Genomic DNA, 17,433 nt, shown 5'->3' on the forward strand with positions numbered 1-17,433 from the left:
TCATGGAAGGATGATGTTATACCCAAGGGCCTTTCTTTTTTGTTTTTAATTAATTTATTTACTTTTTAAATACATTTGTCTCTGCCTTCTCCCCACCTCTAAGGGGAAAGTCAAGGAACATATAGCAAGGACTCATGGACAAAACCAAAGGGGAAGAGCTGAGGGAGGGAAGGTGGGAGGGGGCAAGGGAAAGAGGTGGGGGCCAAGGGCCTTTCTTGACAGCCTTTCAGACTGTTGATATTTATGTGACCTCCAACTAGGTTGTAAAGTCTCAAGGACAGGAACTGGGGCTTTCCACTACAGATGGCTTCCCCCTTTCCTCCACCATTCTTGACATGGATGTCTTGCACACTGTACTGAGGAAGCCAAAGGTAGGGACTAAATCTCTTCTGTGGACTAGTTTACTTTTTTCTACATTTCACAGCCTAGACTAATTCCCCCAGCCCCAAGCTAAGCTTCCTTGAATATCTGATTATGAAAGACCCAGTGAAAGAACAGTTCAACTTATCCTCCTAACAAGAGATAGATGAATACCTTCAAAGGATGGTGCAAAGGCATTCTTCAATGGAGGCACTATCTGACTCTTTCCAGATATTAGCACTTTTGCTCATTCTTCTTCTCAAATTTGACTGTCAGGTGTTTTGTAGGGCAATTTCTCACCTTGGTACAGCACTGTACCATTTGGAAGATTCTTTCATTCCACCCTGTCTTTTATTTAGTCTTTACTACAGCCTTACCTAATAGGTATCATGATTCTTATTTTTAAGGTGATGGAACTGAGACTCAGAAAAGTGAAATAATTTATTCCAAGTCACTTGGTTGGTGAATGTGTGAACTTACATGCAGTGAAACTGGGATTTGAACCCAAATTTTAATCCACACCTTTGGACCTTTACAAGATGTCATGCTGTCAACTTGAGTGTGGGCTGGAGTGAGGGATGTTGTGGGAGGTATACATAGGACTTTTGGTTCCTTTATCCTCTATTCACTCTTCTCCTGTATCTTTCATAAAAGTCTTTTTCAAAACCATATGTATCTGTATCTTTATATCTATCTGTAGGCCTATCTCCCTATCCACCTAATATCATGATCATCACCTATCTTATCTATCTACTTTATCATTCAATCTAATCTATCAATCATCTACCCTCATTTACATTTTCCAAGAATAATGTGTATAATCAAGATCTCAAAAATCCAGCCACCTCCTCAGGAAAGAAGGTAGTCTTGACTTGGACTATCCCAGTTCTAGAAAGTAAACGTTCATGATGCATACCAATAAATACCATGGTTTGGTGGGAAGGGCAAAGCTAGAGCAAGTATAGGTAAGGACATCTGCTTCCCAAATCATATTTCTCCATGGCATTTTTGTGCAACTTAAGGTAAGTCACAGCCTCTCCAGAGCCCTAGTTGGTTATTATCTGTAAAATTTGGAAACATATCACCCAACATACCTCCTTCCCAGGAGTTGTTGTGAGAATAAAGTGGCATGATTCATTTATTCATGAATTATGAATATTTTAGTTACAAGACTTTTGTAGTCTCTCAAAATCCTCAAAGTTTATAATCCTGTGATTCTCCCAACAAGCAATTATTGAACACCTACTGTGTGCTAGGGTCTGGAAATAATGGACATATGGAAAGTTTTTGAAAAAATGAAAAGCACGAGACAAATGAGACATTTAAAAATTGTTTACCTCTTATTGATGGAACATCTTACTTTTTACTTTTTCTGCCACAACATAATAGAAGCAGCAATCAAAAGGAAGAAAAAAAGATTAAACAGTGACAGCTTGTAATGCCAGTACTATTCTACATTCTAACATATACTGCAGATAATAGTGAAAATATCTATATCTTGTTGCAGTTGATATCACATCACTTTGTTTCCAGGGGTGTCCAACCTGTGGCCATGGGCCGCATGCAGCCCAGGATGGCTATGAATGCAGCCCAACACAAAATTGTAAATCTATGTAAAACATTATGAGATTTTTTTTTGTGATTACGTGTTGCAACATATTTAATGAGTGGCCCAAAACAGCTCTTCTTTTTCCAGTGTGGCCCAGAGACACCAAACGTTTGGACACACCTGGTATACTATCCTTTGGGGTGTTTATAGCACAATGGTTGAGTTTCACTATCCTGAACTTTATTCTTTCTTTAGTTAATAAAATTTTAAAAGAGCATCCCATGTTCTATAGAATGATGACTGTACTTATTTTACAAAGAAGTTATAATGTGTGGTGGCTGTCTGCCTTTGGATATGACATCCTCTGGATTATGGAATCAGGCTTTGATTATGTGTCCATTCTTTTGATTTAAATTATTTATCTATGCATTATTTTACAGCTAGTAAGATAAAAAGTGGATGGGACAGAAGAAAGAGCCCTAGGATTGAGAAGAACTAGATTCTTGTCTAGGCTCTGCTTTTAAACTTCTGTGTGACCTTGGGCAAACCCCTGTTCCTATCTAAGCTTCAGTTTTCTGAACTGTAGAATGGAAACTTTGGACTAGGTGATGGCCCTGATGCCATTAGAAATTGAAGAAGGAAGATTTCTGTTCCCAAAAATCTCTCAAGAACTCTTTACCTGTTTTAATTTAATTCAAATTTAGCAGAGATAGAGCAGTGTAAGTCCTTGCTTGCATTTATACAAATTCTAATTTTATGTGATTGCTTTTGAAACCTGTTATTTTCCTGTAAAGTCAGGCCCTCTGCAAAATACCTTCAATATCCACATGTTTATTAAAAACCAATGTTAAATATCACACACACATTATTCATTTGATTCTCACACAATTACTGAAATGGGTATTGCATCATTTCCCCATATTATAGAGAAAGCTACTGAGGCTCAGAAAATTCAACTATCTTAAGGTCACACAGCTAGGAAATCAATAAAGCTTGACTTTGAACTCAGTTCTAGTTAGCTCCAACTCCAGTGTCCATTACAGCTATGTGTCTAAAGATATTGTTTTTGCAAAAGAGGACTTGCTTTCATCTTTTGTCTTGAGTATATTTTTGATGTCATGGTCACCTCAGGCCAGCACCATGTTACAAGGGGAAGGAGAAGACCTTTTGGAGCAAGAGGTCCCTTGGTACCCTATTTCCTATAAGGAACCTCCTTTTGTGTTCAGCTTGGAAAGTCAGGCCTAAGGGTAAATATTCAGATTTCAAGAACCTGTTACATACCTCTTTCATAGTGTTGAAGTGTGTTTACTGCCCCCCTCCCAAAACTCTACCCATCTTCTTTTTTTCTGGGCATATTGGCCTTCCTGATTTTTGCTTCTGTCATGTATTATTCTGGTGTCTTGGGAGGGTTGAAGGTAAGCAAGACAGTGTCACTTTTGCTGGCAGAACTGCAGCATATGATTGCTCTTAAGTTTAGCCGTGTATCTTTGAGCAGGAGGCAATGACAAACGGTTTATTCTAAGGCCTTTGATTTCTTTTGGAATTGTAAGCATTTAGGCTGACTCATCTCTCAAAAGCTTCTCTCTCTCTCTCTCTTTCTCTCTCTCTCTCTCTGTCTCTGGTGTTGTTTTGAGGTTGTTCTTACCTTATTTGAATGAGGGGAGAGGGATTGATTTTTGTTTTGATTTTTGGGAGAAAGAACCAGCTATACTCTCTGGATAACCAGATGTGGTAAGCCTCGGCAAGAAGAAATAGCTGCAACTCCAAAACAGGTACAACAATGTCTGAATTGGGACAAGGGGAGAGGGGGAGCTCTGTTAGAAAAATGAAGCCAGATTTAAGTTTTGTGTGTCAGGATGAGACCCCAGGTTTACTGGTTTTGGACCTGCAATTGTGATTGGGGGATTGCTGCAGGCTTACTCAGGGACTGAGATTAGGTTATATGCATGTGCTTTTGGTTAAAATGGTCATTTTGTGAATGCACTTTGTTGGTTGGGCTTAGGTATTCTCTTTGGGTTGAGGAGATGGTGCTTTGAAGTTGAAGGACCTTTAAAAAAAACACGATAAGGTTTTTCCTCTTAACTCAGTTCAAAATCTATAGAAAGACATCTCATCTTTTCTCATACTTCACTTTACTTATCCGGCCAGCATTTATTTCGGACATCTGTGGCTTTGACCCTTAAGAAAAGTGGGCAAAAGATAATTTTGGAAACAAAAATAAGGTCATATTTTTGTTGGATAAAACTCAGTTATGTAGGATGATTGACAAAGTCCTACCTACCTTTCCCTTGGCAAAGCAACATTACCTGATCTTTGAAATTTAAGTCCTATCCCAATAATATATATAATATTATCGTAAAAGTCCATGGGAAAGAGAAGCTCAGAAGAGAGGCCTGTGACAACTTTCCTTCTTGTTAAAAGGTTTAGTTTCCCATGTTCCAAATTATTTTCTCTGTCAGGAACCAGCACGCACACACTCACCCAAGTTGTAAACCTCAGAGCTATCTTAAATCCTTTCTTTTCAATTACAATAAAAAATTCCCCTAAGTCCTGTCAATCCTACACATAAAATCCAGCCTCTGCTCCAACTCTAGTGACACAAACTTGTGTTAGCATCTCTTGCCCCTTGGCTGATCTACCTACTTCAAACTCTCTACCCAAACCAGGCTTTTCACTACTCTATGTGATTTTTCCAAGCTGCAGCTCTGTCTCTGCCACTCCCCACTTACAACCCTGCAGTAGTCCCCTATTGCCTTCAGGAGAAATTCTAGCTCCTTAACATGGTTAACAGGGACATTCATGATCTCACCCTTGCCTATCCAGAATTATCTCCTTCCATCTCCTTTATACAGCTTTAAGAATATAACAACCTCTCTCCGTTCTCATCTCCTTGCCTTTGCACAAGCTGTTCTCTCTTTCTGGACTCTCCCCCCTCCCTGTCTCCAGGCAGACTTAGACGTTTTCTCCTTTCTGTTCTCACAGTACTTTGTTTATATCTTGGCTGATTGATTTATCACAAGGTTTTATAAATTGTTGCTAACCTGTGTATCTCTTTCACTGCACAGTTAAATCCTTTATGAAAGGACTGGTATTATCTTGCTCATATTTGAATCTTTAGTGCCTGGTACAAAATGGGCATTTAATACAGGTTTCTTTTTTATAAATAAGTGAAATAATAAAGGAATAATAGAGGTGGGGGTGTGCACAAAAGGATGCTGTGTGAGGTCCAGGGAGATCCCCACTGGGGGAATCTAAGCATCCTGGGAGTGGGCACCATGGAGAAGTGACAGGTTAGCCAGTGCACTAAGATAAACTTCACTCTAATCACAAATCCTATATAAGGAATCTCCTTATAAATGTCTTGGAAATGATGCTCATTTATTTTGGTACAAATGCGTGCCTTTTTCATAAAAAATATAATCAAGTTGCACACTTTTTGGTAAATAGAAGGCAAAATACAAACAAAATCCTACACTTAATACAGATACTGTTAGTATTTGAGTGCATTTCTCTTGGTATTATTTTCATGCATGCTTTTCTTCATATAGTTGTTATCATAATTAATACAGTTCTGTATTTTGTATTTGTGGTTTAAGAGCTCTTTGTAAACATCATTTTTGGTGATTACCAGAGGGAAAAAGAAATGTGAGGAGATAGAAGAGGGTAAAAAAAAAAAGATAAATGGTGATGGAAGGAGACTTGACTTGGGGTAGTGAATACACAATACGATATACAGATGATGTATTATAAAATTGTACACCTGACACCTATATCATTTTATTAACCAATATCACCCGAATACATTCAATAAAAAGGAAAAATAAACAAAAACATTCTTTTAATGATTGTATAAATTTCCATACTGTAACCATTCCATAATTTATAAAATTAGTCTCATTGCTGGGTTAGCCTTTTTTGCCCTTAATTTTTTACGGTTATGGCTCATTTAAATATTATTTTTTTCCTGTCTATAAGAAGATTCTATTAGGATAGATTCCTAGAAGGGAAATTATTGGGTCAAAGGGCCTGGGGATGATTTTTGGCTCAAACTCAGGTGTCCAATTTGCTTTCTGGAAGAATTGTACAGATTTACAGAGTTCCTAACTTAGATGGATATGCTATTTTCACCCAACCTGGACAGCATCGAGTATTGTCATTAAAAAATAAAAATAAACTTCATCAATGTTCTAATTAATGGAAAATATTACCTTATTCTTGTTTCAATGTGCATTTTAAAATTCTAAGGTTGGTTTTATTTTCTTTGTCCTGGTCTTTTTCTTTTCTTTCTTTTTTTTCCTTTTGCCTAATTAAGTATTCTCTTTTCTGGACTGTAGGTGCAGGGATGATTTCTTTTTAAGTTGGATTTTTTTTTCTTAATAGGCAACCAGAGGCAGCTCTGCTTAAGGGTGAAGCCGCCTCCCAGTTTTCCCTCCTCCCCTACCAGCCTCCCCCCACCCCATAGTTCCCTACACCAGGTCCAGTGACAATTGGATGATGCAGCTTTGATAATCATCCGATTCCAGAATGGGTGGCTGCATTCCTTTTCTGAAGGCAGCAAGGACACGGTGCCCCAGAATCATGCCCCTTTTGCTGTTGTTGTGTGCATTCATTTTTTTAGTGAACGTCCTGGGAGGAGCCCCAGGACACAACCCGGAGCGCAGGACGAAGATGATATCAATACACAGCCTCTCGGAGCTGGAGCGTTTGAAGCTGCAAGAGACTGCTTACCACGAACTCGTGGCCAGACATTTCCTCCCTGAATTTAAACCTGACCGAGGTGAGCAGTATCTTGGAGTGTGGCGTACTCGCTCTCTGGAGAGCGGACTCTCCGGGGCGGGATGGGGGTGAGTTGGAGGTCCAGAAGGGTAGCAGGGGCAAGAAACTGGTCTCAGACCTGGTCGATTCTCCTGGCACCCTGAAAACTGAGGAAGCGAGAGTTGAAGGGTGTTTGTTGAATTGTAAGAGAGGTAAAGATGACTCGAGTTGGGTCAAAGGCTGGGAGTTTGAGGCAGCAAGCCCAACAGGCAGATGTCAGGGACAGACAAGTTGACAGAGGACAGGTGAAGAGACAGATGCACCAGGTGCGGTTCGAGAAGGAGTCAGAGCTGAAGGGAGGCACAGAGGGACACTCTGAGAGAGGACTGGGATAGACCGAGACAGAGTAGTTGAGAGACAGAGTAAGAAAGACAGTGAGACAGTGAGAGACACACACCAATCCTAGCAGAAAGCAATGGTGGGAGGTACACTGAGATAGCAGCCCTGTTCCTCTGGCTGCAGGGGAGCGAGCGGGACCCAGCACTGGACGAGTTTGAGTGTGCCAGGGCTCTTACGGGTTTGGGCTCAGATTAGCAGTTGAAGGTAAGCGGGAGGGGGTCGCACGAGCTGAGGGGCGCTCCTGCAGTAATGAGAAGTGCAGGGGCAGTACGTTAGTCAACTGGGCACAGCGGACGCAGCCGGAAAGTAGCGAAGCAAAGGGAGAGTAGACTCCGCAGGCAGCAGCCGTTGCGGGGGTCAGAGCGTGGGGACAGCGTGAGTTGCTGCTCCTCCCGCCGCAGCGCGTAGACCAAAAGGCATCACTGGTGTGAACCAGTTTTTGGTGTCCGCAATAACTTGGCGTCTCCTACTCGCGGAGGTGCTGCAAACAGAGCTTTTCCCTTCGCCTGTTGCACTGTCCCAACGTTTGGAGTCCTGGAATTTACGTTTTAAGCATTGTGCTGAGCTACTACTGGTGCGTGGGCACACAGTGCCTAACATTGTATGGTTTGGTTAAATTCTTGTAGTCTCATACGTGGTAGATAGGATTAGTCCCATTGTTAAACGGGGAAACTGAGGCTGAGAGAAAGCAAAAACATTTCGCAGGCTAGACAGAGCCGTTTACCGCCCCGCCCCCAATTCCTGCTGATCAGTGCATTGAGATGCTTTAGTCACCTATTAAATCCTATTTGTGTGAGTGTGCATGTTTTTTCTTTTTACTTCCCATAGCTCTGCCTATTGACAGTCCAAACACCTTGGAGAAGTGGTTTCTGATTCTTAGAGGACAACAGAGGGGTGAGGAGCTCTTGTACTTTCCTTAGGAAAGAAATGGGATGCTGCACCCCTCCTGTATTGTGTCCCTGGCTACTGGAAGACTGGGTGGTGCCCACTACCCCTGGAGGCACTCACTCCCCCTCCCAGAAACCCCAAAGGGGATGATTGCAGGAAATGCTAACCGCAGGCGCACTCGAGGCGGTCCCATCAGATTTGCCTAAGCCTTCCTGCTTAGGATCCACCCCAGACTGAGCGCTCAGAAGAAACTGTCCTAGTTGCTTCAAGGTAGTCACTCCCTTGCAGGACTTAAGGCAGGGAACTTGAACTCCCTTGGGGTAGTTGTGTGAAGCCGAGTCCTTCAGCCAAACCACTGCAGGGTCTTTTTGGCTCACTCCCCAGGGAGGGGTGCTGCGGGTCTGGAGGGGTGGGGGTTGGCTGTGGGAGGTTGCTTAGAAGAGTGCTACAGCCCCTTCAGTTCCTTCTGATTTAAGCGTTGCAGAGGCTTGACGTTTTTCATTCTTTCTCTCCCAGACTCCTCGGTCGAATCACTCAAGACTTTTGGTATTCGCTTGGAAGAGGTGCTTGTGAATGAGCTTACCCGCGGCAAGCATCTTGAACTAAAAGCTGCGATGCAGATTGAAGAATCTACCGGTCAGGCTGCAGGCCGTCGTCGGGGAAACGTAGTGCAAAGGATGTTTGGCCGCATCAGGCGCTTTTTCAATCGCAGACGGGATGAGCCCTCCTTGCCCCGAGAGTTCACTCGCCGTGGACGTCGAGTGAGTTAAACCCTCCAGGGTGCAGACAGGGGACCTTTCTGAGGTGTTCAGGGATGTGGGGCGGAAGAGGCCTGTGTCCTCAGAGGGATGGGGAGCTGAACAGAACATGTTGGAGAGGGGTACTTTGCTTGCCACAGAAAGAATGTCTCCTGTTAGGAAAGTGATGCAATACTCAGGAAGGTTTCTCCACAGGGTGCAGTGTCTGTGGATAGCCTTGCTGAACTGGAGGATGGGGCCCTGCTGCTTCAGACCCTGCAACTTTCCAGAATTTCCTTTCCAATTGGCCAGAGACTACTCGGATCCAAAAGGAAAATGAGCCTCAATCCGATTGCTAAACAAATTCCCCAGGTTGTTGAGGTTTGCTGCAACTTCATTGAGAAACATGGTAAGGGGGCTGAAAATGATGCTTAAATCAAGGTAGAAGGCAATTTAATGAGAAATAATGATGTAGAAATGGGGAGAGAGAAGGGATTGCAGGATGAAGGGTTTAGAACATTTTCCTGCCTCCAGTTGGGGGATGCCTGCAGCTAGGAGGAGAAGGGAAATGCCCTTGGGGAAAAGGACCAGAGATTCTTAGCATACCTGATCTTTTCTTTCAGGCTTAAGCACAGTGGGGATTTTCACCCTGGAATATTCTGAGGAGAGAGTGCGTGAGGTAAACTGGCTTTGTTTACACTTTTGTTCTTTGAGAGAAAGCAGGTGAGGTGGGCTCTCCCCCATAATCCTGAGGGGAGTTTCCTGTAACTGGCACATGGAATTACCAGCTACCTCCACTGAAGCCAGAGACTTATTACAGTAATGACTAGGAGGGAGCCTGTGGTGGGCAAGGCAGACATTCCATGTATTCTCTCCCTTTTTATAGCTCCGTGAAGAATTTGATCAAGGTCTGGATGTAGTGTTGGATGACACTCAGAATGTGCATGATGTTGCTGCACTCCTCAAAGAGTTTTTCCGTGACATGAAGGACTCTCTGCTGCCAGATGATCTGTACATGTCCTTCCTCCTAACAGCAAGTGAGTCTTCTGCTCTCCCTTCTTCCTTGTTGGGCAAAGAAAGGAAATAGTACAGGAAGTATGGGGGTTTAGGGACAGAGCTCAGACTGCAGGACCCCAAGGAATTAAAGCAGAATAAACATCTAAAGATGAAAACATCTCTTCAGACTTCTTTCCTTGTACCTCATGATATTTCATTATAAATCTGCCATTTGGAAATTTCTCCAGAGCTTCTTGAAGCTCTGTATGTCTTCTCAGGTTCAAAAAGAACCTATTTTCTGCAGAAGGGGTTCAATTTTGATGAGAACCCTTCTTGCTTTTAGGGCTTCTGGGCTCAACTGTTACGGGAATAAGCAAAGGAAAGGCGACTGGGGATTTTCTCCATAGCCTTCAGTGATTTTCAAGCAGAATCACATTTATTCTGGTATTGGGCTGTTGCCAAGGCTAGCCTTCTGAGCTGACCCTTGTTTTCCTTCCTCTAGCTCTGAAGCCTCAGGATCAGCTCTCTGCCTTGCAATTGCTGGTTTACCTGATGCCACCTTGCCACAGTGACACCCTGGAGCGTCTGCTGAAGGCCTTGCATAAAATTACTGAGAACTGCGAGGACTCCATTGGCATTGATGGACAGTTGGTAAAAAGCTCTGGGAAAGAGTAGTGAGGGCTGTGGCTGGGGACATATGTGAGAGTATCTTAGAGAGACAGAGCCAGAGAGACAGAAGGAGAAGGGGAATAAGAATAAAATATTTTCATTTGTATAACTTCTGTTATTACCTCAGAATCAACCACTTTCTGCTTTCTTTTACCTAGGTTTCTGGCAACCGAATGACATCCACCAATTTGGCCTTGGTGTTTGGATCTGCTCTCCTGAAGAAGGGGAAATTTGCCAAGAGGGAATCCAGGAAAACAAGACTGGGGATTGACCACTATGTTGCTTCTGTCAATGTGGTCCGTGCCATGATTGATAACTGGGATATCCTCTTCCAGGTAGGTGGAAATTTTGGACACAATTATTTCATAGCTCTCTTTCCTGTTCATAAGGCAGGGAGAAGTTGTACATATATCCCTGAGGGTAACTAAAGGTACAGCAAAATCCCCTAATCTATAAATCCTTCTCACATTAGCTGGTCATGGTGCCTTCATTCTTGGGTAACTGATAGAAATGAGTATAAAATATAAAAAGTTGTATAATAATAATTATACAATTATTATTATACTATAATAAAGGCTAACATTGCTAATTTTACCCCCAGGTGCCTCCCCATATTCAGAGGCAGGTTGCTAAGCGTGTGTGGAAATCCAGTCCTGAAGCCCTTGATTTTATCAGACGCAGGAATTTGAGGAAGATCCAGTGAGTGTTCTCTCAGTTTGTTTATGCTCAACCTGAAGCAGAATCTTTTATGGGGGTTTCTAATGCCAGATTATCTTTTTTGTTAATCAGTTTAAGTATACAAACTGATTTGTTTTTTCTAATTCATTCTCATCCAGGAGTGCACGTATAAAGATGGAAGAGGATGCTTTACTTTCTGATCCGGTGGAAAGCTCCGCTGAAGCCCGTGCTGCTGTCCTTGGTCAAAGCAAGCCCTTTGATGAAGGTCAGTTCCCTGCTGGAGATCAAACCCTTGCTGAAAGTCAGGCCCTTGCTGAAGGTCAGTCCCTTGGTGAAGGTCAGGCCCTTCCTGAAGGCCAGGTCCTTGCTGAAGATGAGCCCCTTGAGGAAGATGAGTCCTCTGAGGAAGATGTGACAGTTAATGAAGAGCTGGTATTTGAATATCTCAATCAAGGAGTAGTCTTTGAGGAAGTCCAAGGTCTCGAGATCCCAAATGACCTTGATATTCAAGGTCCAATTCTTGAAGACATACCAGAGCTTGATGAAGAAGATGATAATGACAACAACAATGATGATGATGATGACACAGTGAATTTTGATGATCTTCCTCCCCTTGAGGATATTCTAGATCCTGATGATGAAATTCCAGAGCTAATTGAAATCCCAGACTTTGAAGAAATACCATATTTTGATATGGTCCCAGACCCTGAAGGAGCCCCAGATGTGCAAGAAATCCTGAACCCTGGAGAAATCCCAAACCACAATCTTGGAGAAGGACCACATTTTGAAAACTACCAAAGTCTTGACCTTGCAGAAGTTTCCTATCTTGATGCAATCCCAGACAATACAGATGCCTCAGATAATGATGAAAACTCAGATTCTGAAGAAGATCCCAATTTTGAAGAAGTTCCAGCTCTTGATGAAATCCCAAATAATGAAGCCTCAAATTCTGAAGAAATTTCAGACCATGAAGAAGTCGCAGAAGTCAATGGGATTTCAGATTCTGATGAAGACCTTGATTTTGAAGAAGTCCCAGCTCTTCATGTGATCCCAAGCCCTGAAGAAGCCCCTGGTGGTCATGAAATTCCAAATCATGAAGAATCCCCAGAGGTTAACGGACTCTCAGACTCTGAAGAAGATCCCAATCTTGAAGAGGTCCCAGCTCTTGATGGAATTCCAAATGATGAAGAAACTTCAGACACTGAAGAAATTCCAGATTATGAAGAAACTCCAGAATTTAATGGAATTGCAGGTTCTGGAGAAGCATCTGACCTTGAAGAGGTCCCAGCTCTCCATGTGGTAACGAGCCCTGAAGATATCTCTGATTTTGATGAGATTCAAGATGAGGAAGAATCCTCAGATTTGAGTGCATCTCTAAACAATGAAGAAGCCTCAGAGGCTGAAGAAATCCCAGGACATGAAGAAGCCTCTGATATCAATGGAATCCAAGACTCTGAAGAAAACCCCAATCTTGAAGATAACTCAGTTTTCAGTGTGGTTCTAGGGCTCAAGGATGCTCAAATTAACAATGAAATTTCAGATTCTGAGAAAGACCAAGCCAACATTTTTGAAGAAGATGAAGTTACCAATGTGATTCCAGAACCTGAAGATGTCTCCATTTTAAGTACAATCCCAGACCTTCAGCCAGACCCTGCTGTCAATCTTGAAGAAATTATGAATGTGGAAGCAGTACCAATGACGAATTACCTTGACTCTAGTGAAATTCGAAACACAAAGGCAATCCAGTTCCATAAAGAAGATACAGATGTTACATTTCCTGTAGATACCACTCTGCTTAAAAACAAGTCTCAGCCCGGTCAAGTAATGAACTACAAGCCCTTCCCAGAGCCATTGAAGATCGACACCTGCCTTCTCCCCTCCATGAAGTGCTGTAAGCTTCTGGCTCCAGGTTTATTACTCATTTGCTTAGTAAAATTAGTTAGTCTGCTTGTAGGGTGGTGGTGGTTGTTAGGAGGCTGCATACTTCCCTGCCTCCCCAGAGGTATTATTTATTTGCTCTACGCATGGGGTATCTAATGCTTTTTGTTCTCTAACCAAACCCTCCTCCCCCAACTCCCTGCTTCCACCATGAGCCTAGATTTAGAGAAATATATTCTACTCTTAGGCTGCAATTTTCTTACAAGTCTAATGGGGATAACCATTCCTGCCTTAACTTCTTGCCTCAAACTGTATTTAAAGCTCAAAATTAGGTCTTAGTCCCTTGGGTGCTGTGCAAAGTAAGAAGTTAACATTATTACTATTTTCCAGGTTCCTCTGAGGAGCCAGCTGTGCCTCCCGGCACTGCCTGTTCCCATGACGATGAGGAAGGAGCGGGTAATCCCCCCATTCTGGAGCAAGACCACCCATTGCTCCGTGTGCCCCGGGACAAGGAGGCCAATACTGGCATCGGCTACTTCTTTCCTTAGATGTTTTTTCTTTCTATAAGGCACCAGACAGGGGAAAAGGGTGGGGTAGATCTGGGATGTCACAGGAAACATTAAAGAGTATGTCTAGAAGGTAAAGATCTGAGGGTGAGAAGGACTTCCACCTGATGCTCGGGTCAGGCTGAGAAGTCCAAATACACTGCCAGCCCCTTCACTGGGCTTGCATGGTCCCTTCAGCTGGTAAAAGCAGAGATGTTTCTGTGTCAGTCCCAGGCTCCCTGGTGCTACCTTGCCTTTCTCTTTTACCCCTGATCCTGGCTTTGCCACATTACAGCCCTTCCTTTAATTGATGTGACATTTGTGGTAAACATCTGTCCCAGAGAAGCTCACAAATCTTGAGGTGCTTTCCCTCCCCCAAAAGGGGATTGCATGTTTTTCCTGACTCTCCTACCCTCCTCCCGAGAGCTCAATTGGAAAGGCCCTCAAGAGGCATGCTAGGATGTTAGGTCAGCCTACCGGCAGCTGACAATTAATGCTAAACCATGTCACACCAACTCATAGCCGTGTCCCCGCAGTAACTCCACCACCTCAGGATAGTTCATTTCCCCATATTATTTAGACCAGTGGTTTGTCAAACAGCCACTCCCAAAATTGTGTGGTTTTGCTCAGGTAGAGCCAACAGGGCAATCTTAAATGTAAGCCTAACTAGCTTTTCTTTGGTTAAAAGTTTGAGGAAAAATTTGATTTTATTACCTGGATTTGCTTTACAGACAGCTTGCATTCACACCCACTTGTCAGCAAAAACAGCTAGTTAGGTATGGACACATAGTTCCAAGTAGTAAAAGTCACCTGATTACAAATGTTCTTATTTATCGTCTCTGTAGTTCCCCTATGCAGGACGGTACAAATTTGCCGGACATGCTCTAGTAACACACAGATATGGGTTATGTATGACATCCAAAACTATAGCTGATACTGAGGGGTAACAACTGCTAAGGTCCATAGAATGAAGAATGTATTGTATTGAGGGATAGAAATTGATCATATATTGGGTAACAACCACAGAGCTCGAAGATTTGTGATTGTTAAAACTTCTCTGGCATTTAATCATTAATAAACATCTGTATTGTGACAGCAGTGTATTCATGGCTACTGTTTTTTTTTTTTAATTTAAAATTTTGTTGGCGAGTTGGGAAGCTCTGGCTGGAACTGAAGAGGAAAGAGAGGTAGGGAAGAGCAATAAAGGAGGTTGATGTGGAATAAGGGGGAAGGATGACATAGTACTAAGGGACAGAGTGAGTAGAAGAAAAGAGGAGAAGATGCTGTGGAATAAGAGGATAGAAAGATGTGGAATAAAGGGGAGTGATGTGGATAAAGAGGAGGGGGTGACATGGAATAAAGTAAAGTGGTGATATAGGATAAAGTGGAAGGGTTGAAGTAGAATAAAGAGGAGGGCATGATGTGGACTAAAAGGGATAGGGTGATTTAGAATAAAGGGGAGGGGTGATGTGGAATAAAAGGAAGGCATTATGTAGAATGAAGGTGGTAAAATGGAAGAAGGGAGAAGAGATGTAGTTGAATAAAGAGAATGGAAGTGTTAGAGTAGAAATAAATGGTTATGTGGGAATGAAAGAGAAGTAGGGGAAAAGGATGAAGCTTACAAAGAAGGCCTCTAAAGGGAAAGAGAGAAATAAAAAAGAAAGATCACTATGTATCCTCAACTGAGAAATTCCCCTGGTTTGGTGAAAAATAAAAACCTACAAACATCTGGTAACATGAATTCCAAGAGTAAGAGAAAAATATGCTGCTGTTTGATGGGACTTCCAACTTTTCTTGAAAGATTGAGACTTCATGACATGCTTTGAAATTTCCCATGTTAAGGACAGGGCTCCAGAAAGTAGAATAGTGTGTAATATTTATTTTTACACACTTTTCTTTAGGATATTTCCTTGTTCATAGATCTTTAGACAGTGGAAATGTAGCTTAATAATTATAATGATAGTTAACACATATTGAGTTTTAAAAAAACATCTGATACTGCTGCCCTGGCTGGTGTGGCTCAGTGGATTGAGTGCCAGCTGGTGAACCAAAGGGTCTCTGGTTCGATTCCCAGTCAGGGCAAATTCCTGTGTTCCAGGCCAGTTCCCTAATAAGGGTTCATGAGAGGCAAAAGACTTGAGACTCCAAATAATGTCCTTATCTTAGGTGACTTCAACAATATACACATGAAAGATCCATTCAACACATATTGGCCTCATCTCCCTGCCCTTTAACTTCTTAGCACTTCAGTCATTTGGCATCACTGACAATGAATTCACTTTTAAAAGATTTAACCCCAATATCCCATTGTCACTCAAATCTCCTACCAATGGCTGGGTCCCATGTCATATGCTATTTGATTTCATTGAGGTTCCAGTGCCTCCAATCTTTCCCTTTTCTCTTCATTTCTTTCTTTATCCAGCCAGGATCTCAGGGCAATTTGATTTAGAACATACTGATCCTTATCCCCATGATCTCCAAATACACCATCTGTACTATTTAATCTCCATTTTGGGTCCCTCCAAACAACTGATTTCTCCAATTTCATACTGGCCACTGTGAGAGAAAGTGGTAGCACTCCAGATAATGGTGCATCTAATATAATTTCCAACTTCAGCTGGGTCCTCAGGCCAATCAGTAATCATTTTACATGTCCCTAGTCACCTCCTTTTCTAACTCTCCTCCAATTTATATTACATTTCTAAATCATTCCTCTCAAATAACAGCCCATTTCACATGAAAGGGCAAATATCCTCTCCCATTCAGTAAGTATGGAAGCAACCTAGGTGTCCATCAACAAAGGAATGTATGAATCAGGTGTGGTATATGTGTATACAATGGAATATTATCCAGCAATGAAAAAGAATAAAGTCTTGCCATTTGTGACAACCTGAATGGATCTTGAGGGCATTATGTTAAGTGAAATAAGTCAGAAGGAAAAGACCAATACCATATTCTTTCACTTGTATGTGGAATCTAAGAAAACCACAAACAAATGAACAAACAAAACAAAAACAAACTCATAGATACAAAGAACAACCTGATGATTGCCAGAGATGAAAGGAGTGATGGGACAGGTGAAAATGTGAAGGGGAATAAGAGGTTAAAACTTCCAGGTATAGCCCTGGTTGGTGTGGCTCAGTGGATTGAGTGCTGGCCTGAGAACTAAAGGGTCACTGGCTTGATTCCCAATCAGGGCACATGCCTGCATTGCAGGCCAGGTCCCCAATAGAGGGCGTGGGAGAGGCAGCCACACATTAATGTTTTTCTTTCTTTCTCCCTGTTCCTCTCTCTCTAAAAATAAATAAATAAAATCTTAAAATAAGAATAGCACACTTCCTTTCTTTAAATTTCTTTAAAAAAACTTCCAGTTATAAATAAGACAAGGGGATGTAGTATACAGTCAAGGGAATATAGTCAATTCTATAGTAATAACTTTGCACAGTGACAGATGGTTGCAAGACTATTGTGCAATCACATAATATGGTATATAAATGTCAAATCACTATTTTGTATACCTGAAACTAATATAACATTGTATGTCAACTACAGTTGAATAAAAAATAATAAAAATTATATGATCATCTCAATAGATGCAGAAAAACATTTGACAAAATTCAACACCCCTTCAATATAAAAACCATCAATAAAATGGGTGTAGAAAGAACATACCTCAAAAATTACAGGCCATATATGAAAAATGTAAAGCTAATTTTGTACTAAATAATGAAAGATTGAAAACTTTTCCTCTGGGAGACCCAAGATGGTGGAGGAGTAAGTGGAAGCTACACCAACCTCCTCCCAGGACCAATCTGGAAGTACAACAAAATTGTAGAGAAATTATCTTGAATAACCAACTAAACACTAGCTGGAGAGAAGCCTTATACCCACAGACAGACAGAAGAAACCACTTCACTATAACGTGACTGGTAAGGAGTGCTGAGGAAGCATGAGAGGGCTGGCTCGGCTCTCATGAGAG

At 42.0% G+C, this 17,433-nt stretch overlaps 1 protein-coding gene across 2 annotated transcripts in view; it reads left to right on the plus strand.

The window, feature by feature from the left end:
- The window catches only part of ARHGAP36 (Rho GTPase activating protein 36), a 30,127-nt gene extending 16,670 nt beyond the window's left edge, over positions 1 to 13,457 (plus strand). Inside the window, exons 2-12 of one of the 2 annotated variants that reach the window (XM_054576966.1) lie at positions 6,528 to 6,686; positions 7,892 to 7,957; positions 8,468 to 8,712; positions 8,905 to 9,097; positions 9,312 to 9,367; positions 9,575 to 9,725; positions 10,187 to 10,335; positions 10,512 to 10,688; positions 10,955 to 11,052; positions 11,190 to 11,296; positions 13,300 to 13,457. In XM_054576966.1, the coding sequence (XP_054432941.1) occupies positions 6,528 to 6,686; positions 7,892 to 7,957; positions 8,468 to 8,712; positions 8,905 to 9,097; positions 9,312 to 9,367; positions 9,575 to 9,725; positions 10,187 to 10,335; positions 10,512 to 10,688; positions 10,955 to 11,052; positions 11,190 to 11,296; positions 13,300 to 13,457 (1,559 nt within the window). Of the gene's footprint in view, positions 1 to 6,433; positions 6,687 to 7,891; positions 7,958 to 8,467; positions 8,713 to 8,904; positions 9,098 to 9,311; positions 9,368 to 9,574; positions 9,726 to 10,186; positions 10,336 to 10,511; positions 10,689 to 10,954; positions 11,053 to 11,189; positions 11,297 to 13,299 lie in introns of those variants that run through there. The other variant, XM_054576965.1, reaches the window with a different exon arrangement.
- Positions 13,458 to 17,433: the final 3,976 nt, after the last annotated feature.

Source organism: Pteronotus mesoamericanus, unplaced genomic scaffold, assembly GCF_021234165.1.
Source record: "Pteronotus mesoamericanus isolate MK-2021 breed Mesoamerican mustached bat unplaced genomic scaffold, CSHL_Meso_final contig_40, whole genome shotgun sequence".
Lineage (NCBI taxonomy): Eukaryota > Metazoa > Chordata > Mammalia > Chiroptera > Mormoopidae > Pteronotus > Pteronotus mesoamericanus.